Below are 22,109 nucleotides of genomic sequence, written 5' to 3'. Positions count from 1 at the left end.
CACACCTGGCTGATGTTGAATCTGATCGTGTGTGTGATCGGCCTGCTGGCAACTTCCTGCTGCTGAGCAATGAATGTGAATATTAACGCAGGCAAAGTCCAAATGCAACATTGTGACCAGTCAAAAGTGCAGGTGCAGCCCGAGACGAGAAACGTCACTGCCAGTGGGAGATTCTGGCAAGGTTGCGCTTTAATCGCCACATTTTGTGCGTACGACTATTCTCAGCAGTTGGTGTCTGAAGTGTGGAGCGGATGTGTGGCAGTGAGAGTCTGGTCAGGCCGACACTCCTCACACTGCAGGTCCAACCATGAGAGACTGCAGGGGAACACGAGTGGAGTCAACGGTGGACCCTCCTCTTCCTCCTCTTCTTACCCTTCCTCCCCCTCTCCCTCTTTCTCCTCCCTCTCGTCCTCCTTTCCCTCCTCGTCTTCCTCCCTCTCCTCCACCTCCTCCTCCTCCTTCTTCCTCTCTCCTCCTCCTTCTTCCTTCCCCTCCTCCTCCTTTCCCTCCTCTTCCTCCTCCTCCTCCTCCCTCTCCTCCACCTCCTCCTCCTCCTACTTCCCTCCCTTTTCCTCCTTCCTCTCTCTCCTCCTCCTCCTCCCCTCCTCCTCCTTTCCTTCCCCTTCCTCCTCCTCCTCCTCCCTTTTCCTCCTTCCTCTCTCTCCTCCTCCCTCTCCCCCTCCTCCTCCTTCCCCCCCTCCTCTTCCTCTCTCCTCCTCCTCCTCCCTCTCCACCCCCTCCTCCTCCTTCCCCCCCTCCTCTTCCTCTCTCCTCCTCCTCCTCCCTCTCCCCCTCCTCCTCCTTCCCCTCTTCCTCCTCCTCCCCCCCCCCCTTCCTCTCTCCTCCTCCCCCTCCTCCTTCCCCCCCCCTCCTCCTCAGCAGCCGGCCGCCGCTCGTCTTTGTGGTGTCACGGTGGAAAGCGGCGCCAACACATTTTCACGCACGCTGCCCATTTTTTCTTCCAGCCACCTTTTAGATTTGAGTCAGTTGTTCCGGGCCTGCGAGTCGGCGGCGGGGAGCAGCGATTGGCTGATAGCCGAGGAATATGACTCAATTGAAGAGTCACGTTTGTTATTCCTGGGGCTGTTCCTGGTGGCGCGGACAAATCAATATCAAATCAAATGAGTATCTCTCCTCCGTAGTCTCCAACCTCCCCCACCCCCACCTCCACCTCCACCTCCCTCTCCCCCCACCCACCCCTGCAGAATAAGGGAGAACTAAGGCTGAGTGCACGACTTCCATCAGTCATGTGTAGAAGTGTGGAATTGCTGTGAAGCCACAGAGGCGTGCGGGGAGATGAATGACTCGTGTTCTCCTGTACCGAGCAGTTATTTTGATCAGTGCCCTTGAGCAAGTCACTTAAGCCGCCGCCGCTCCAGTGGAGCAACAAGGGAGGCGGGACACAGCTGTCGGCGGGGGCCGCTTTCTTCTTTCTCCCTCTCCCTTCCTTCCGTCCATCCTTCCTTTCCGAGGATTTATGTGCCACAAAAGATGGCAGATTAGAATGAATATCTTCCAACGTTTTGTCCTGAGTTTCCAAATAAAGTACAAAATCTTTGCTGCTGTGTGGGAGTTGAGTGAGGAAGTGACGGTGGTGGGTTTCCATTCTCTCTGGAGCAGAGATGATCCTGCTGAGCAGAGAGGGAACTGCGCCGTCCTGACAGATTTCACTGCATGCTCCTTTAGTTTCCCAGCTCCCAATTGACTCACTCCAGCATTTCCAAGCTGCCTGTCGCATTGACTCGGCACTTTGATGCTGACGCTGAGACTAGAGTATTGACTCTGACGGTCTCATCGAGAAATACTTTCACCTTTTTGAATTCAGCGTTTCGTCATCGGACTCGGTTTCTGCGCACTCCAAACTTAGGTGGGAAAAAAAATCAAAATGGCAAATATAAAACAGCAGCACTGGGAAGAGTCTTGAGTCTTGCATTTTTTTTACTCACTTATTTAAATGTCAGGAACGGTCGTGTGGTTACTGGATGTGACAATGAGATCCACTTTCAAGAGGCTCTCAGTCAGAGCAGAGAGACCTTCTGCTTTCTCACACACACACACACACACACACACACACACACACACACACGCACTCGCTCGAGAGTCTTATTTTCCCAATGTCGAGTCAAGCGGTCTCCTTGTTTCCCGTGGCAGCGTCTTCATCTGCTTTTATAAACATACAAACTGGTGGGAACTCCTCCATTATTCATGGGCAGGTTGTGTTTGGTGTGGAGAACATCTCCATTCCCATCTGTGTGTGTGAAGACGCTCCAGGAAGGAGGAAGCGGGGGGGGTCAACCAAACTCACCCTGTAGGAATTCTGATTGACCTCCCCCAGCCTCTCTCTCTCTCTCTCTCTCTCTCTCTCTCTCTCTCTCTCTCTCTCTCTCTCTCTCTCTCTCTCTCTCACCTACTACAGAAGAAAGCTATATGAATTGTATAGCCAAACAATGCATTATTTATCAATTTATCTGCTTTGAATTATTTAATTTTTTTTTTTTTGGGGGGGGGGGATTTAGTGAATTATTAAAGCGTTCAGATAATCTCTAAAGTCCACACTAACCTGCTTGCTGACTGCATTCAGAGGCTTTTGGACCCAGAGAACCAATCTGAACTCAGGGGGGGGGATGAGGAATGTTTCACAAACCAAGAGCAAGGACAAACATCTGGAGCAGATGTGACCAGTATGTGTTACAGGGGTGAAACTGTCTGGATGTTTGTGACGAGGAATGAAAGATGCGTCGTTCACTTTGCGTAGCCGAAAGAATATTTCAAAACAAGGTGGTGAGCGAATATAAAACTCGGGAGTGATCGATGGCCCGTCGATGAAAATTATTCCGAACTTTTTTGGGATGTACTTTGTTGATGTAGGTGCTGTTAAAAATGAGCCGCTTGAAGCATAACGTTAGCTGAAGCTTCAAGCCTGCACCTTGTCGGCCAATATCATTCTGTTGTCGCTGTATCCTTTGTTCTCTTTTTATATGTATGTATATACTGTATGTACAATTCTGACCTGAGAAACTAATCTCTCTCTCTGTGTGTCTCTCTGTGTCTCTCGCCCCGCAGTGCAACGACGTGCACGCCCCGGTGTGCGGCTCCAACAATCAGAACTACAAGAACGAGTGCTTCCTGCGCAAGGACGCCTGCAAGCAGCAGTCTGAGGTGCTGGTGGTGTCTGAGGGGGAGTGTCCTGCCGGTATGTACATTTACATTAGGGCTCTACACTTTATGCACAGTGGGACACCCACACACACACACACACACACTTGACATGCCTTGCAGTCACACACTTGTGCAGAAGGTTAAACACGCTCAACACTTCCTGCACATTCATGTCTGCAGGCGCTGCGGATGATCCCAAGCCGATGTAAAGCCGCCGATGGTGGGAGTGTAAATATTGTATGGGGGGGGTCGTACAGTTGTGAGCATTAATATGAATTAGGAATGTCAATACATGCAAATGCTTCCATTGTGAAGGCTGGGATGGGGTAATTATAGAGCGACGAGCCACTTCAAAGGCGGTGTGTAATAACAAAAAGATGAGCACACACACACACACACACACACACACACACACACACACACACACACACACACAGCAGAGGTGGCAGGCTGATGTAATTTCCTGGGTTTGGGTGTAACGGGCTCTGCGGTGGCGGCGACGACGAGGAGGAGGAGGAGGAGGAGGAGCCTCGGCTGAAGGTTTCATCACCGTCCTCAGCAGAGACCGTGGATGTATTATGACAAGTGGATACTGCACTGCCGATTTTCTTTTTCCAGTGGCCACTCGAGGTACTGCAGCAGGGGAAAAAAAAAAAAAATCCCACGGGCTCAAAAGGCATTTCCCCCATAGACCGCAGTACAAAAATAAAGGCCTTTAAAGCGGGTGACAGGACGACTGTCACCCGGAGCGCCATTCGAAGCAAACAAAGACTTGATGTCCACAACTCGTGCTGAAACAGAGCAGCGGCGGCGCTGTCGAAGTGGCCGAAGCTTCGACAGCGCTGACCTTTGCTCAGGCAATGTTTAAGCAAATGTCCAAAGGCGTAGAAACGGAAAGTCGTGTCAAATTGTGGCCGGCCGGCCGGCCGTGGCAGCGAGCCGGAGCCTGAGAGGCGTCTTCAGTCAAGCAGAACACGGAAGGACGGCATCACCGGCGAGTTTCCAGCGTCACTTCAAATATATCTGGATGTTGTTCTTTTTTCTCTTGGAGCCCCGGATTGTGTGGACGTTTTGTTTTCTTTCATCTTCTTCAAAGAGTGCTTGAATTAATTTGGTCAGGGATGATCCAGCGACGCCGCCTCCTCCTCCCCCCCCCCCCTTTCTACTCCTCCTGCTACACTCTGGCTGTTTGACTTGTTTCCAGTCGACATGAAAGAGCGTGTTTAGCAGTGATAAGCTGACGGCTTTATGCCCCCCAGCAGGGCCACGCAAATGTAATTTTGTCCCGGTGACATTTTTATTAAGGGGAAAAAAAATGTGTCAGTGAACGTTCCAAGTCCACTGTCTGGAAACATTTGGAAATCTGGAAATATTTTTTTTTTTTTAGCGATTTTATGCTCGAGCAAACATCTGAAGTTTCTGTTTCCTGCTGGTGTGAAGGAAAATAGTTTGGGATCCCTGGGTGAGGATGAGATGACTTGAGACGGGTTCAAGTGTGGAGTTGATGGCTGTGGAACGGCCCTGACTTCTCCTCACCCAGGTCCTCAGTTGTTGTAGTTAGTTCTGTGAAATCGCACAATGATGACTGATTGGTTCGCTTCGTGCCGAGACGAGACAGAGCTGCTGCGACGGCATTATTCAGATTTGATGAAAGACGTTTTCATCACGTTTCTTTTGTCACGGCGCCACTTCTAACAGGAGGAGGAAGAAGCAGAGACACACAGAGCTTCAGATGATTCTGCAGGCGACTGCGTCAGCCGCCGCACGCGTTTCCCCTGAGCTCGGACTGGTGCTGTGATGTCCGGTGTTGGTCCAGAACCTTCTGCAGCAGCTCACTCAGAAGCCTCCTCCTCCTCCGCCTCGTCGTCAGCCGCTTGCGTTCGTCTCCTTCCGCCAATAAGGGAAGGGAGAGAAAAAACAACATAAGGAATGCACTCTGTGTGTAATTGTTCAAGGTAAATTGGTGTTAGTGTCTGCTGACTAAAGTTCAGCATGGAAGCTGCTGAGCAGGCGTCTTTGGGCCAGAGGAAGGTCAGCCACTTCGTTAGGCCTGTGGTGGAGAGCAGCCGTGTGATGCTGCTTCCTATTGGGAGCACTGTGAAGTTAAAGGAAAGACAAAGAAGAGATTCATTCTGTCTTGTGGCAGCTCAGTGGAAAGAGATGGACATCCAGCCAGTGGACGCACGAGGAACGATGCTCTACTGCTCAGAATGAGCCTCAAGCAGAGCGACTCGGGGAAGCCAGCAGAGGAAATCCAGACCGTCGGACCAATTGAAAGTGAAAAGAAGGCGAAATTCACCTTTTTGTTTTTGTTTTTTTTTTCTTAGCACATAGAGCCAAAAGCTGTTTGTGTTCTTTGAAAGAACTATTCTCTGCCAGACGTTGACTCCTGTTATTCTCCCCTTTGGCGGATTTTTATTTTTTTTCGTTCTCTTGGTTGTAAAGAAGCAGACTGAGAGTGACTCTGTACTTGAACCTAGTGCTGCTGCAGCCATTAACAGCACTTTGGGAAGCTCCTCCGGCCCTGATTCCATTAGGACAGACCTGATTATGTTTGGCCAATTGTTGGCGCTTGGTGACAAATCCAGAGTGTGCCGCTCCGGCAGTCAATTATTTTATGTTGAGCCAATTATTGAGTCACACTGTGAACGGAGTTCTCAGCAGGGGGGGGGGGAGGGGGCACGCGGGGAGACCGCTGGCAAGGTGACGACGGCTTTTTGTCCGTCCGAGCCACTCGTGAATCACGGCTCGGGCCGAGCTGGCGGCGCCGAGACTCACTCAGCCTCAGCCAGGTCTATTAAAGAGGCGGGAATAAGCCCCGCTAAGCACCTCGGAGAGCGGAATGGCAGCGGCTCCGCTGGAACACTAGCGGCCTTGTGAATGCTGTGGAGTTGGAAGGATAAAAAAAGGTTTGCTGCTGCTGTAGTGACGTTAACCTTTGGCCAGAGCGACAGCATGCATTTTTTTCTTATCATATTTTACTGTTACCATCGCTCACTGTTGAATATCAAGGATCTGTTTCTAAATTTTGCAAGCATATTTTTTTTCCATTTAGATAGTTAATGATTTTGCACTAAACTTAAAAAAATAAAAAAATAAAAAAAAAATAAACGGATATCTGGATGGATTTGTTTTAATTATTTGTTGGCATTAGTTCTTAAGAGTTCATTTACACCATTTATGTCTTTTGGATATACCACCGGAGACGTATCGATTCGAAAAGCAGATCTTTTAAAATGAGGCGTCTTCCTTCCAAGGAGCGGAAACCCTCGTTTTTCTGATGATACAATGACACAAACTGCCGGGTTCTTGCGGAGGCAGAACAGCGCAATCTGTCTTACATAACCAAGTGATGACCTTTCATGTAGAAAAATAGGCCAGACACTTTTTTTTTTTTTTTTTTTTTTTCAAATCAGCCGTCTGTGCTCTTCTCGCCTCTCAGCCTCTCAGTCAATACTCTGGACGGCGAGCATCAGAATCGTTTAGGCCCCTGCCACTTTAAACACTAAATGAGCTCAACACCTCTTTCCCCAAACACTTGCACATTCTTTTTTTTTTTTCTTCTTTTTTTAGTTTTCTGTTTCGACCGTATATTTTCTGGCAAAATCGCATCAGCAGCAACAGTACAGATGTCATCTCGGCTGCTGATGCCAGTTTTTCTGTCTTGCCGCAGCGCAGACAGAAAGTGGCTGAAATAAAAACTTCAATTCCAAGCAAACGTGCGAATGCAGTGAGGAGTTACAGCAATTTTAACATTTTTTTTGTAATTGAAAAATTAAAAAAAAAATGTAAAAATAAAATTGCATCGGCTGAGAAGCTTCACTCGGCCAACCTCCCACTCACGCCCCCTTCAGGGCGTAGGCTGTGTCTGTGTGTGTCAGCTGTCGAAACCTTTGGCTGGATTTAGCAAAGCAACGTCGACAGCGTCGCCATCACGCTCTCTCCTCAACCATCTGAGGCGGCGGCGAAGGCCAAGAGGCCAGACGTCGGAGCGCCAACAGTAAACAGGAAGCCCGCTGAGGCGTCACTTTCATGCTAAGGTGTCAGCAAACATGACTCGGTGCCAAGATGCCACTCTGTCTGGGCCGGACGGTAAAATCTCTCCAATCTTCAGGGATTGAGGAGGAAAATTCACTCTAACTTTGTCAAGTTTCTCTTCAGATATATGTATATATATATATATATATATATACATATATATATATACATATATTGCAAATTTCTGCAAATAGACACAATTTTTTGTTCAAACATTCCCGTCACGTCAATCCAGTTTTTCAAATGACTGTAGTGTTTCCACCTTGAACATCCCCTTTGCATTGTGTTATCTTTGCATCGAGATGTGTGATGTCATTTCCTGCGCAGCCCGCACGGCGACTCGCATCATGCCGGGTGCCGCCTCTTCAAACTCAAACGCTTCTCCACTCGGCTCTTCTCTTGCTAAGCCAGACGTGTGAAATTGGACTTGTTGGGTCTCGTGCTGGCAGCTTATGCTCGGCCGTTTGCTCATCCGCAGCGCCGAGACCATATGCTAACGTTGGTGTGACACTGGCACAGCCGGAGACAATTCACGGACAATGTATGGAATGGAACCGCAGTAAAGCCTGCTGCCCAACCACAAGGATGTACGTAGCAAAGTGCACCTTAGCTACAATGTTACAAGACTCGTTGAATCCCGTTTGCTAGGCTTTAGCTTCTTCCACTGAGCGGTTCAGGGGGGTTTGGTACGGGGTGGTTTGGTACGGGATGGGTTTGGTACGGGGGTGGTTTGGTACGGGGTGGTTTGGTACGGGATGGGTTTGGTACAGGGGATGGGTTTGGTACAGGGGGTGGGTTTGGTACGGGATGGGTTTGGTACGGGGGGGGTTTGGTACGGGGGGTGGTTTGGTACGGGGGGTGGGTTTGGTACGGGATGGTTTTGGTACGGGGGGGTTTGGTACAGGATGGGTTTGGTACGGGGGTGGTTTGGTACGGGATGGGTTTGGTACGGGGGGGTTTGGTACAGGATGGGTTTGGTACGGGGGTGGTTTGGTACGGGATGGGTTTGGTACGGGGGGGTTTGGTACAGGATGGGTTTGGTACGGGGGTGGTTTGGTATGGGATGGTTTGGTACGGGGAGGGTTTGGTACGGGATGGTTTGGTACGGGGGTGGTTTGGTACGGGGAGGGTTTGGTACGGGGGGGTTTGGTACAGGATGGGTTTGGTACGGGGGTGGTTTGGTACGGGGGTGGTTTGGTATGGGATGGTTTGGTACGGGGAGGGTTTGGTACGGGGGGGTTTGGTACAGGATGGGTTTGGTACGGGATGGTTTTGGTACGGGATGGGTTTGGTACGGGGTGGTTTGGTACGGGGAGGGTTTGGTACGGGGTGGTTTGGTACGGGGAGGGTTTGGTACGGGGGGGTTTGGTACAGGGGGGGGTTTGGTACGGGATGGGTCTGGTACGGGATGACTTCACTACACTTTCACTTGCCAACTGCTGTCGTCTAAGAATGAATTGAATGCAGAAGGAGTTGAGTCGACACCTCCAGAGGATCTTCGTCTCTTTCTCTGCTTCCTTCTCACCGTGTGCTCCGTTCATCTCAAAAAAAAAAAAAGTCCTCCTCTTGACCAATCAGCTAATGGCAGCGTGCGTAGCTCCGCCCTCTTGGATACGGCAGGTATGCCACCCTTTGGAAGTCCATAGGAAGTGCTAGTAACCCAGTAGTGTCACCTTCAGGGTAACGCAGGGCAATCGAATTTCATCCAGCACCGCCTGCTGGAATCAAACATGTCGCAAGATAATGATATTTTTGTGAGAGAGGCACTTGTTGAGCATACCGGGGGGTTCCAGGGTCGTTCACGGGTGTCATCCGGCCAATCCTCCAATCTTCCATTGAACGAATCCCCTCATTTCACATGGATTCCTGGTCAGGCTTCAGGTGTCGGCAGGACTCGCGATGCATCAGGAAAGTCTTCTGCAAATAATTTGCGTGTGTTTGCTGGAGCCGGTGGACTGGGTATCTCCAGGTCCGGTGGGGCCACTCCAGCACAGGCATTACAAAGGGTGGAAAAAGTCCAATAAGGGATTTATATAATAAGACGCCTCTGTTGCAAAGGGAACCAGCCAACTTTGCTCTACAGAATGCAATTAAGTTCGGCGAGGGATTGGCGGTAATGAATGTGAGGGCGGAATGATAAAGTGGGCGAGGAGGACTTGAGGTGGACGCTGCACGCTGCAGATTATGTGCCCAGACTCAGAAGGAGGCCAGCGTCTCAACTCCTTTATGTGGACGTTAATTAAAGGACCGTTATGTTCAATCAACGCACTCTGCACTCCTCTCCCGACATGAATGGCAATGGCCTGGTTAAGGATTAACAATGAAAAAAAAAAAAAAAAAGTCATTTGAAAATTATTCTTTACGGCTGCAGCGTCAACAAGTACACGGCGATGAATTGTGCACTTTGTAGATCCACTCTCCCACAGAGTCCCTTCACACTTCTGCAAAGCTATTTACTGAGTGAAAGGCTGAAGGCTTTCTGAGATTCATTGACCACCGCTGCGGTCGCTAGGTTGAAAATGGAGGGGCGGGGGGCGGGGGGGGAACGAGAGAAGAAAGCCGAGACGCGTGCGTCTCCCGGTGAGCCGGAGCTGCGGAGCTTTCACCAAACACCAGTCGGAGGCCGCTGGCCGTGAAGCCTCCAGCGTGGAAGAAGATTATAGCCGAGGTCCACGGGAGGAAATAATCTGCCTTTGGTTGCGGCTGGATGCGTTACACACACGGCTTGTGTTATGCACGACAACTGAGGAGCGGCGGAAAGTCATTGTTCAGGGAATGACACGGCACCGCCGGGCTAATGGACCGAGCCGCGGCCGCTGTGCATCGCAGGAGAATCACTCTCGCATGCTGGCTGGCTGGCTGGCTGGCTGGCTGGCTGGCTGGCTGGATGGCGCTGAGGATTGCTGGGTTTTCTTTCTTCTTTTTCTGTTTCTGCGGATCTCCAGCCTCTCCTCCTGCAGAACGCCTGGTGTCCGAACCTGAAGTGGACGCTTTGGGCTCTGTGTGCTTTTTGCTTGTTTTCCTAGCAAACCCTTTCTCCAGACCCATCAAGATGGAGCGATGTGCTGCGAATGAAGGCAACTTGGTCCTTCTCTCCTCCCTCCTGCCTCCACCACTGCCGTCCTCCTTGCTCCTCTGTGTGACCTGGCAGAAGACTGCTGCTTATCTCCCTCGCCGGTTTTTCTCTGCCTCGCCACTCCTTCCTCAAACCCCTCCAACCCCTCCAACCTCTCCAACCTCGTGCCCTGGTGCAGACGCTAAAGGTTTTTATTGATCCTCGGCGAACCCCCTTCTGTCTCCACTAGGCTGGGCGGCGGAGGGTGGGGAGGGTTGGGGGGGGATCCTTCCCGCTAAGCCTTTTCATGAAACACCGCACACCCCGTGTCCCCGGAGCTCCAAGGTCAGCTGGATTCTGATTCTCTTCAAAGACGAAGGGAGGAAGGCGGCGCCGGGCCGAGGCTCCTGTTGCTTTTCCGTCTCTCGCTCTGCGGCTGGGAAGCAGCCCCGTCGGTGCGATAATGTAATGCTAACGGCTGCAATGCTAAGCTAACATTCAGATATGTCATGTGTAAAAGCTGAGAACTCCTCCCGTGATGAGCAGCACTTCCCTCGGTAAAACCAACGAGCCAGAGCAGCTCAGGTATTTGTTTCCGTGCAGCGGGTTTGTGCTGCGTGGGCGTGGCTTCGGTGGAGACGCTTGCACCTCGGCGGGGGGGGCCAAAACACACACGGCGCAAACGACAATCTGTTCTTAACGCTCGCGACAACGCGTGCGAAGTGTGACTGTTTCTTTCACGCTTTGCTTGACCGGCGGTGATTGCTCGCAGTGGTCGGGGGAGTTGTTAACTGCCGGGAACACGGCGAGTCGGCCGACCGGGCTGCTGCAGCAGCGAGATAAACCTCCCTGCTGAGTCCGGGCGCTGGCGGCGAGCGAGCAGCCGACTCCGACGTAATCAAGTCAGCCGGAGAGAATTACGCTCATTACATCCGACAACCGCTGACAGTGTAGGTGTCGCTCGGACGAGGAGCGTTGCAGAGCAGCGGCGCTGCTGGGAAATGGCCAAGCAGCAAAACACGCTCAAACACTTCTTCCTCCTGTTGTTTTTTTTTGCCAGTATTTGATTCATTAAGTTAATGATTCATTTTTTTTTTTTTTTTGTTTGCACCGGCAGCCTCTTGCACACCTTGATGTATTTGTTGCCGTTGCCGTCGCTGCGTCCCTGCGCTCTGCTCAGACGTGGTTGTTCTCGAAACGTTCAGGAAGGCAACGCGACCTTGAGCCAATTCTCACTCATCTCGTCCCGCCGAGAGATTATCTGTCTTTTTTTTATTTTTTTTTAGGTTTAGATAGAAAGAGGTGTAACTGCAAGAAGAGACGAGATAAAAAAAAAACCTCAGCAAAGAAGAAGCTGCTAGCGGTTAGAAGCAACGTCCGCTGGAGCCGCAGCAGGCAGATTTATCAGGGCTGCACACACGTTTGCGTTGAAAGGAGGAGAAGATTAAGAGAAGCAGCGGTGAAGAATCCGTGTCTCCAGTGGACAGCGTGACTCCACTTCGCCCCCAACTGGCTCTGGCGAGAGCCGCGTTGGCCACTGCGGCGCACAGCGGCGCACGGCGGCTAGCTAGCGGCAGGGAGCGAGATGAGGCTCAGGCGTCCTCACAGCAGCTCCACCAGCACGTCTGACAGACGGACTGCTGATAAAACTGAAGGTGTCTGCATTTCACCACCTTAAAATGAATGCGAAACAAACCAAATACCTGGAGGGTGATGAGCCATCTGCGTTGTTGTTTGTGTTGTTCTTTTCTCATATATACATATGTGATGGCCTGAAGAGAAATGCAAAGCGGCTGGTGCGATAATGTTGGAAGGATGGCATCATTAAAAGCTTTATTAGATTTTTTTTTTTTTTTTCTGTTGATTCTCATTTTTTTTGAAATACTGTCTCTCTTCCAAACCAAAACATTGTGTTCCGCCGTCGCGACTTTTATTACAACTGCTGGTGTTCAAAACAAGTGTTAAAACACTGAGGACGTAATTAGATTTTATTTTTGAATATTTAGGTCCAATAAACATCTTCACGTTCCTCTCGTAAAAAAAAATGTTTTATTTAAAGAGGAATAAAACGAGCCCACACTTATTTCATCAATATTGATGTAATAATAATAAAATAAAATAAAATCAGCCCATGCAATCATAACTACAAATAAATCAAAATATAGAGGTTCATAAAATCACAAGAAATCAAAGAAATTAAAAAAAAAAAAGAAAGAAATGGAAGACGGTGAAGTGTTTGACACACTAGGACAAGCAACACAGGAGGCGGCCCCACCTCACTGCTGGCTCACTGCAGGGCTGCCCCTGTCCCACCTGTCGCCCCTGTCACCCTGTCACCCCTGTCATCCTGTCTGCTGAGTTTATCCATCGCAGAGGCCATTTATTCAACTGATGCTTTCGCGACTAAAGTATCCGGACAGCCTGCTGGCTGCGCTCCACGCCTGCCGTCCAGCCCAGCGACGGCCACGCTACCCTGGCGACAGTGCACCCAGCCCACCCTCCACCCCCCCCCCCCCCACCCCCCCAACGTGAAGCCCATCTCACAGGGGTTTTCACGGGGAGCGGGCTCCCCCGAGACTCCGCCCACTGCTCTCCGGCCCCGAGGCTTTTTAGCCGATCGCTTTCTGCTTGCCTGGCTCCAGTTACTCGGCGCCTGTTCCTCTAAGTGCTCATCACTATCCCTTTCACGGCCATATTGTTAAACAATTCCGAGAGCCCGCCGCAGCCGGAGGGAGGGAGGGAGGGAGGGAGGGGGTGAGGGAAAGAAACAGAAGAGCCGCCGACACGCAACAACAGATCCTCAGCCAGCGACAGACGGAGGTGTTCGCTCGGTCTCGGCGGAGGAAGATGCATAATGCTGGCAGCCTCGGGGCCACGTCCTCTTCTCTCCTCTCTTGCTCTGTGTTCTTCTTCTCTTTTCCAAGTTTAACTTTCTGCGCCGCCTTCAGAGGTTTCTTTCCTCTCACTCCGGCGTTCAAACGCTGGATTTTGACTGAGGGCAACGTGAGCTGTGCGGCCTCCGGGTCGTCGAGTCTCAATACACTGACAAACATGTGAATAAATGCACCTTTGACATTGCAAGATGCCTTTCGTAGTTGTGAAACAAACATTCAATCTTCCTCCTTCATCTCTTCTCACCTTCAACATTCTGGGATTATCCGCCGCCGTTGCTCAGGCGTCTTGTTGGAAAAGTCAGGCGGCCACCTGGTGCATTGTGGGAGATGCAGTTTGTGATCAATGTCAAAGTGGTTTTGATGCGTCGTGGACTTTTCAAGGCCATCGCAGCTGCATTCAAAAAATGGATTTCCACTTTGACACAGGGAGGTCTAGACACACACTTCCATATGCAGACACACACACTGGCTCAGCTGACGTCTGCGGCACTGTGAGCCTCTTCCTTAATGACTGTTTGCTCTCCTCCGCAGATGCCGGCTCGGGATCTGGAGACGACGGTAAGATTACTCACCACCTCCTCCTCCTCCTCCTCCTCCTCCTCATCTTCCTCTCTGTGCTGCTTTTCAATGTCCGTGTCTGCACCCGTCTCCTTCATCCGCTGAAACTTCATCCAAGAAGAGATGTTTGTTTTGACCACGTTGAGCTCGACTCGACACTCTGGCCCGTCCAGCGCTGCTAGAATGTATTTATTTCTCGTCAAACACGGCAACATGGGAGGACCGACCCACAGGTTTGACATTCATCCACTGCAAACACCAAAACAACGTCCCCAGAGAGAGTGTGTGTGTGTGTGTGTGTGTGTGTGTGTGTGTGTGTGTGTGTGTGTGTGTGTGTGTGTGTGTGTCCTTACCTGCTACAAACCAGGCAGCTGTTTGCTAACAAGCTCACCGTAGCAACTTTGTTGTGGTGTGTTTACGGAGAAATTCCCAGCGTGGCTGTTTGCTCCCTGCGGGGCCGCCGGCCAGCCAGCCAGCCGCCGGCTCTCTGCTAATATTATTTCAGCTTCGCAGCTCCAGGCCAGACGTGGCAGCTGCTGCAAGCCGACGTCCACGGGTTCCAGCACTAATTAAACTGTTGGCTTCTTTATGGGAGTCAATAGCGTTTTAATGCTGCCACATTGGTTTTCTTTTGTTGTTGTTGTCGTCGTCGTCGTCGTTGTCGAGATAATTCACCGTTTCCACTTTGTTGAATAACCAGCAGGTTCTTGGAAGCGGCGAGCGATGGTTCTGGTAAACTAGCGACTCTGGAGCAGCAGCCTCTGCGTGTCGGGGATTTGAAAGATTCAGCCGGGAGCATTTCTGAGCTTTCTGGGACGCGACGATGTGAACGTGGAGGAATGAAAGTCTCTGAATGACGTTTGGGTGAACAGCCTCGTGGTTTAAGGGCTCCTGCTCTCACGATAAATCATGTGATCGTCCGTCGCGGCTTCTTTCAACCGGGCTCAGTGCAGATTCCAGTTGCCACGAACAGACGGCCAAGTCACGCCCGCTGGTGCTTGAGGAGGGAGAGAAGGACGCCTGCCCGCAAGTCCGACTCGGCAGAATTCTCAGAGAAAAAGTAGTCAATTTTGTTGCTAGTGGTTTTTTTTTTTTTTTTTTTTTTGAAAAATAAAAATAAAAGCAAGTCACTGTAGGGCAGGGATGTCAAACTGAAATACACAGTGAGGCCAAAATGTCAGACTTGGACAAAGTCGCAAGCCAACGTTGATATTTATTGAAAAAAAATCTTCCTGCAGAAAGATCAGTGAACTATTTTCTATGGACCCAAATGTGTTTTGCTTCAACGCTGAATATGGATCAAGTGAAGCTTCACACTATACAATAAATAACTGCAAAAACACATTGAAATAAATAAAAGTCATGTGCTTTTTTTTTTTTTTATCTGCAGGCTTCTGATTTAAATTTCAACAGTAACCTTTTTTACGAGCTAATAATGCATTTCAAAATAAAATCACAAAAATAAACCAATTCATTAATTATAATATCCTTCAATAAACGTCCTGTCCTGATTGAGCAGAGCATTCTGGCATTTGTAGCATTAGCCTACATGTGCTAACGCGCTGTATAATACCAGCGGGCCAGCGGCTCTTGCGGTGATTTTGTATTGCCTCACAGACCGCGGGCCAGAGTTTGACACACGGCACTGTAGAGCTTTGAAAACTGGCTACGTAGCGACAGAATCACCGACTTAAGACGTCACTGAGTCCATCCGACTGCCCTGGTGCACCAGTGGGGTCATTCATCTTCACACTAGTGCGCCACTGAACTGGCTGACCAGGGTCAGAGGGCGTTTATTACACTCCTCATGCCTGTGTGTGTGTGTGTGTGTGTGTGTGTGTGTGTGTGTGTGTTAACGGTACTCCGTCTCTGTTTTTTTTGTTGCGTTGCGTCTTCATTAACTCTTCACCAAGTGCTGCTGTGAGAGAGAGAGAGAGAAAGAGAGAGAGAGAGAGAGAGAGATTAGCCTCTGTGTAAAAGGACCGGACAGAGAAGCGGAAATGAAGGGGGGGAGGGGGTGGGGCAACCATAGATGGGGGGGGGCGGGGCTGAAAACAGGGAAGAGAGCGGAGGAGACGCAGTGAAGTGATTGGGAAAAGGCAAACGATAGATATTAAAAAAAAAAAAAAAAGCACTGAGTTGAGTGGATCTTATTATTATTATTATTATTATTATTATTCAGATTTGGTCCTTCAGCCCTGTAAGAATCATTGGACCTCTGGAAGCCGGCGAAGGCTCCTGCACGGTTTGCTTTATTTCTGTTCCGTCGAGCGACGTCGTGCGAGCCGAGCCTGATTGTGAAGCTGATTGACTCCTCCCAGGAGAGCAGCAGCTCCAGCTCCGCCCCCCACACCAGGACTAGCACAGTGTGCTTTAGCGAAACACGAAAAAGATGAATTCAATGTGTGTCTGCAGAATCCAGCAATAGAAAAAAAAAACACTCTGGTTTCAACCAAAAAAAAAAATAAAAAAACCTGATCAGAGAATTCTGGAGGAAACATCTCGAGAGGTGAAGCGTGTTGTCGCACCTTCTCGTCTCTCTCGGTGCAGCAGCACGATGAACCAAAACCTCCTGGGGAAACCCAGTAAACACAAGTTGTAGTAATTATTTTCTTCCTTCATCCCCACATTGCACTGGATCAGTCAGCCCTTGTTTAAAAAAAAACAAAAACAAAAAAAGCAGCAAAAACTGGCCAGTTGGGTGAGGATGTTTTGCAGGGATGAGGAGAAGGAGGAGGAGGAGGAAGAGGAGGAAATCAAACACGCTCTATGAAGAAGGAGGCAAAGTAAAGGTCACCGTGGATGGGGAGATAGTGCAGCAGAGGAGGAGAGACGCTGGTGCTTTACGGCCAGAGGAGGAAGAGGTGGATAGAGGAGGAGGAGGAGGAGGAGGTGGATAGAGGAAGTGCTTGTAAAGAGCAGTCGGGCTCCTGTTGTGTAGAAACACCCCAGTAAAAATCAAATGTCTTTTAATGGCCGATGATAAATCTACACCACACAACCCTGGTCAGCTGAGTCCTGGCCGCTGCTGTGGCTCTGTGTGTGTGTGTGTGTGTGTGTGTGTGTGTGTGTGTGTGTGTGTGTGTGTGTGTGTGTGTGTGTGTGTGTACTTGTGTTTGTGCCAGTGTGTGTACTTTGTGTTTCTATGTGTGGCTTTTTTTTATTTTGCATTTGCTTTTATCTGATAAGCGAGCGCGCACAAGTCAACTGTGCAGGGCTGTGCCCCCGGGGACACGAGTGCGGTCACATGGTCCCTTTAGTCAGAATCAGACATTTGTCCAAATCTAATTGCACAATGGCCAAATTGAATTTTCGCTCACATGATCGCGGGGTGGGGGGTGGGGGGGGGCAAAAAGACGAGCCGAGCTCCGGAGATTTCTGTCGTCCTGGATCAAGCCCGGGCTGCGGGACGAGTGCAGGGCCCCGCCGAAGCCCTGGGCTGGGACATGATAGCGGCGGCGGCGGCAGTACACACGCACAGAGTTGCCAGCCCTCCCCGCAAACACACAACTGCGGTGTTTCCGAGTTGCCCCGAGCGTAGATTTATTCCCCACGCTTGCTCACCTTGGTTTCCATCGAGTTTTGCCTTCCAAGCCGTCGCCGCCGTCGCTGCTGGCAGCACCGTGGCACACACAGCTACTGGCAGCTGGTTGGCAGCCTTGGGCCAACGTGTGCTGCTCAAGCTAACTCTAGCACTTCTGTGTGCTTATTATCCTTATTATTCTTATTATTCTTATTACCATTATCTGTAAATGTGCAGTAATGATCTTCAAGGTCTCGCTGATCCCACTTTGCTTGAAATTATCTTTTGGTAATTTCTCAGTAAATCTATTCTTGCTACTCCATTGTGTGTGTGTGGGGTGGGGGGGGGCGGGGGGGGCGGGAAATGAGGCCGTGGCTGGATTCAACATAGTTCTTATTTGTGATGTAACTATTGCAATTTCTCATTTTCACTTCCCGTCCCAACCAGCGTGCTTCATGCAGCTGACGACTAAAATAGACGAGGCAAAAAAAAAAAAAAAAAAAAACCCTGATTCCGAGCCGTCGGCTAATTCGGGACGTGACAGGAAGTGGGCACAAGGAGCCACATTGTAGCCGAAGCTGCACAGCTGCACAGCAGCACAGCTGCACAGTGATTGACTGGCTACGCTGTGAGTGCAGGCCTCCAATCAGTGAGCCAATCAGACGCTCGCACCTCGCCTCCTGCTCTGCTCTGCTGCGTGTTGAATGAGCTGTTTTGCTATGTATACATCAGAGTATGAAACAGTGGCCCTGCTGGTGTTATTATGGTGTTATATATACATATATATTATAGTAGCTTCTTGCGAGCAAGAGGGGCCAATCACAGCAGCTCTGGGCTGAATTGCTACAATATGTTAGTTTCAATTCCGGGTAGCTGCACATCAGTTTAGTGCACAGTATGGTCCAAGTGCTGGAGGATCTAATCAGCCGTGAGAAGTTGAAGTCTTCTGGTTGGTCAATTCTGCCTCCCCCCCACCCTGAAGGAGAACAATTTTTTATTTGATTTCCTTTTTATTTTTAAGGCTGAAGAACGACCTTTCAAAAAAAAAAAAAACACACAAAACTTTCATTTTTTTCGTGCCTTCTAATATGCCAATAAATCCGCTGGTTTTCAGTTTTAGCGACAGTAAATTCAAGTTGTGAGCTGCAGGGGGTGGAGCAGGTGGAGCAGGTGGAGCAGGTGCGACGTCCACTCACGTCTCCTGCCTGAAAGTCAAACATTTCAGCTTGGTCACGCTCGGCGGGGCTCTCCAGCCACTAAAGTGACCTAATTCCAGCCTGGCTCGCTGGAGGAGGAGGAAGAGGAGGAGGAGGAGGAGGAGGAGGAGGAGGGGGAGCTGTTATCTAAATCAAGTGCTTTGTCAAGGTCAACACTAATGTTCCCGGCCGTTTTTCTCTTCGAATGGCCCCAAATCATGGTCTGTGTGATGAGTCCTGAGCGGCGGCGGCGGCGGCAGCAGAACGTCGGGACGCTGGCGACCTCAAAAGCGGCGGTGGCGGCGGCGGCGGAGCGTTTTACTAAAGTGCCTCTTTGGGTCTGCGGGGAGGCTTCACTGCTCATCTGCTCACTTCACTCCCAACAGCATTGTTACTTTTTTTACTCTTTTTTTTTTCCTGTGGCCCCTCCCCTGCTCTGTCCACTCACTCCTCCACATGTACTTTTCTAGGTGTTGACGAATGTGGAAAATAAACAGTGAGCCTAATTGAAACTCGATAGTCTGAGTGCGATAATTCCTTTAATGATCAGAGCCGCCGCCACCATGGATTTCTTTTCCCCGGCTCTTCATTAATTTGATTTAGGGACAAGGTTCCGCCAGCGCTGCAGTTATGGATTCACTTTCAATTGATCTCCGGCCGTTGCTATTCAGCTGATTGGTTTGTTTTCTTTTGTTTTGTTTTTTTTCTTTGCATCATCGACTCTTCCGATACGGCGGCGCGATCGCACTCAATCAAAGCCTTTAATGCTGCTCGATTAGATCAGCCGGCAAATAATGATGATTAATCTGGAGGCTGTTTGCTTGGCTTGGAGGATCTGGGAGGTGACGGTCCCACTGGACGGACACACACACACACACACACACACACACACACACACACACACACACGACAGGGGCTCCTCCCGCCACTGTTGGGGAGTCCAATCCATCCTGAAGGTCAGACTCGTCAGGCTTTAAAGGGAAGCCCACCTGCCTGCAGAGCAGCTGTGGATCCTGGATGTTGAAGCACCAACATTTGAGTGTGACTTTTTTTTTTCTCTCTCTCTCTCTCTCGACAGTTTCTGCAATGTCAAATTCTGCCAAGAAAAAAAAAAAGTTCATTTGGTGACTGTCAGCTGTGACAAATTAAAAAGCCCACAGGACTGATGTGGGTTCCCTGGTTCCTGGGCTCCCATCAGAGGCCATCGGATGCTTCCTGTGTCGCGGCACGACTGCAATTGTTCATTTTATTCGGGTGATTCCAGTTATTAGACGGAGCCGTGGGGTCGTCACCGTCCTCCTCCGTCTGTTTTAGCACTGATGTGACCGGATCAGACTGGTCCGGTGGTCCAGTGGTCCAGTGGTCTGGTCGCTCACTGCAGCCTTGAGCAGAGTGAGCAGAGAGTAATCTTACCAAACTTTGAGGGGTCAATCAATCAATCAATCAATCAATCAATCAATCAACTTGTAATTGTAAAGCACCAAATCCCATCCCGAGGTGTCTTGAAGCTCTTTGCACCATCAAAGAGCAAATCAGCTGATCCCTGCAGTGATATCACACACACACTGATAACAAGAGCCGTCTCACGCCACTGCCGAGGCAGGCGGTGGTGGAGGTGGAGATGGTGGAGATGGAGGTGGAGGTGGTGGTGGAGGAGATGGTGGTGGGAAGACTCTCAGGTTAAGCCGCCACTGCTGATGAGGGGTGCAGGCATCGGCGGTGGTGGTGGTGGTGGTGGTGGTGGGAAGACTCTCAGGTTAAGCCGCCGCTGCCGCTGCCGTGCTGGCACAGGGGGATGAGGGGACGGTGTGATGGGATATGCAAATTAGATAGAAATAAATTCCCCCCCCCCCCCTCCCTCCAGCCCCCACCCCCCCACCCGCCGCCACCTCCGCAGCCTTTGGTTTCAGGAGAGAGAAACTGACACGAACTAGTCTGAAATTGGGATTTGTGAAAATGAAAATGTGTGTGTGTGTGTGTGTGTGTGTGTGTGTGTGTGTGTGTGTTCGTCGATGAGCGGGTGATGTGGCGGGGGGGGGGGGGTTGACGGCAGCTCGATCTGCTGCCAGCCGACTTCCTGTGCGGCTGCCGTGTTTTCGCCGCTATCAGCCCAGGCGGCTGGAAAGTGGGACAGAGGCTGATGAGAAAAGTGGGGGGTGAAGGGGGGGGGGGGGGGGGGGGTGTCACCTCTGAAACCCCCCCAGAGCCACCTTGGCCGCATTTCTTATTGTCAAATATGTGGTCATTGGGAAAATAATGGAAAGGGCCGACGTGGTGGGAGGAGGAAGAGGAGGAAGAGGAGGAAGAAGATTGCAGCGTCCTTATCAGGAGCCTGATGGAGGGGGGGGGGATAGCAGGGGCGGAGCCACGAGGAGCCTCAGACTGGCAGTAATGGCAGGATTTGACTGGTATTAAGTGAGGGAATAGGGGAATCAGGCGGCCCCTTCAGGGGACTTCTGCTGTGTGTGTGTGTGTGTGTGTGTGTGTGTGTGTGTGTGTGTGTGTGTGTGTGTGAGAGAGAGAGAGAGAGAGAGAGAGAGAGAATTTGAAACAGCTCCAACGAAGGCTTCTTCTTTCTCCTCCTCTTCTTCCTCCTCTTTCTCTTACTCCTCCTCTTCCTCTTCCTCCTCCTCTTCTTTCTCCTCCTCTTCTTCCTCCTCCTCTTTCTCTTACTCCTCTTCTTCCTCTTCCTCTTCCTCCTCCTCTTCTTCCTCCTCCTCCTCCTCCGCCTTTGAAACGAATCGTCAGCAGATGAGCATCTCCGTGTCTTCGTCGGGAGGCAGGAAGTAGATTGTGAAGCTGCAGCAGTGGTTGTTCATCACGTCAGGCAAACAGTAGATAATGAAACAGCAGAGGGTTCACCACGTTTATCTCCCGGCCACATCACAGAAGAGAGAGACCGGCGTGGGAGCCGACGGCGGCGGTGGGCGGAGCCTAGAGGCCCTCGAGCGCTGCAGCAAATTCGTTCTGGAGCCCTTCGCTCTGATTTCGCTGCAACTCACACAACCTGATGCCTGATGGTCGTCAAGAGGAGGTGGCGTGAAGCTGACATTCAGCCCGGACGATACACAGAGGCGGAGCCAAGGTGACGACCAATCACACTGCTGAAAGCGTGCCAGCAGATGCCCACCCCCACCTCCGCTGACGCGTCCTCGAGGCTGCGGCCTGTTGTTTAAACGGTTTTGATTTCCTGCGCCTGCATCTTCTGTTGCATTCAGATGTGCTTTGCGTTGCGAAAGAGGAAGAATATGAAAAGTGTCGCTTTCAATAGGCGGCGCTTCCCTTCCCCCGTTTTCTTAACCTAAATACGGTGTGACTCATCACGAAGCGGCGGCAGCCCCTTTGGAGAAATCCTCTCATCCACGATGCAAATGAGGCTTCCACTCCCCGCCTCCGGAGGCAGCGCAGCGTGTAAACATCTGAAGGCTGTTTATTTGTGGGCTTCAACCCCTCGTCTCAGGAGGAGCGTGCACGTCTCTCGTGGCGGCGACGTCGTGCGCGCGCGTGTGTGTGTGTGTTTGTGTGTGTGTGTGTGAGGGGCCCCAATAAAGGCTTTGCGGGGGTTTTTTTTTCCGAGCCGAACCTGTGAGCTGCTGCTGTGACGAAGGCCCTGGCACTTTGTTTACATTAGGAGAGCAGATCATCGCAGTAAAGAGTGAGAGATGAAAAAAACAAAAAAAAAAACA

At 50.6% G+C, this 22,109-nt stretch overlaps 1 protein-coding gene across 3 annotated transcripts in view; it reads left to right on the top strand.

Annotated features, from left to right (window-relative positions):
* Positions 1-22,109, top strand: part of LOC142880242 (tomoregulin-2-like) — a 93,564-nt gene that overhangs the window by 38,941 nt on the left and 32,514 nt on the right. For all 3 annotated transcript variants that reach the window (XM_076014012.1, XM_076014011.1, XM_076014013.1), the window contains exons 3-4: positions 3,064-3,193; positions 13,678-13,704. In XM_076014012.1, the coding sequence (XP_075870127.1) occupies positions 3,064-3,193; positions 13,678-13,704 (157 nt within the window). The remainder of the gene's footprint in view (positions 1-3,063; positions 3,194-13,677; positions 13,705-22,109) is intronic.

This window comes from Nelusetta ayraudi, unplaced genomic scaffold (genome assembly GCF_046127955.1).
Source record: "Nelusetta ayraudi isolate G7.1 ecotype Tasmania unplaced genomic scaffold, CSIRO-AGI_Nayr_v1 ptg000163l, whole genome shotgun sequence".
In the NCBI taxonomy this organism is placed as follows: Eukaryota; Metazoa; Chordata; class Actinopteri; order Tetraodontiformes; family Monacanthidae; genus Nelusetta; species Nelusetta ayraudi.
This window is presented reverse-complemented; position numbering and strand designations above follow the sequence as displayed.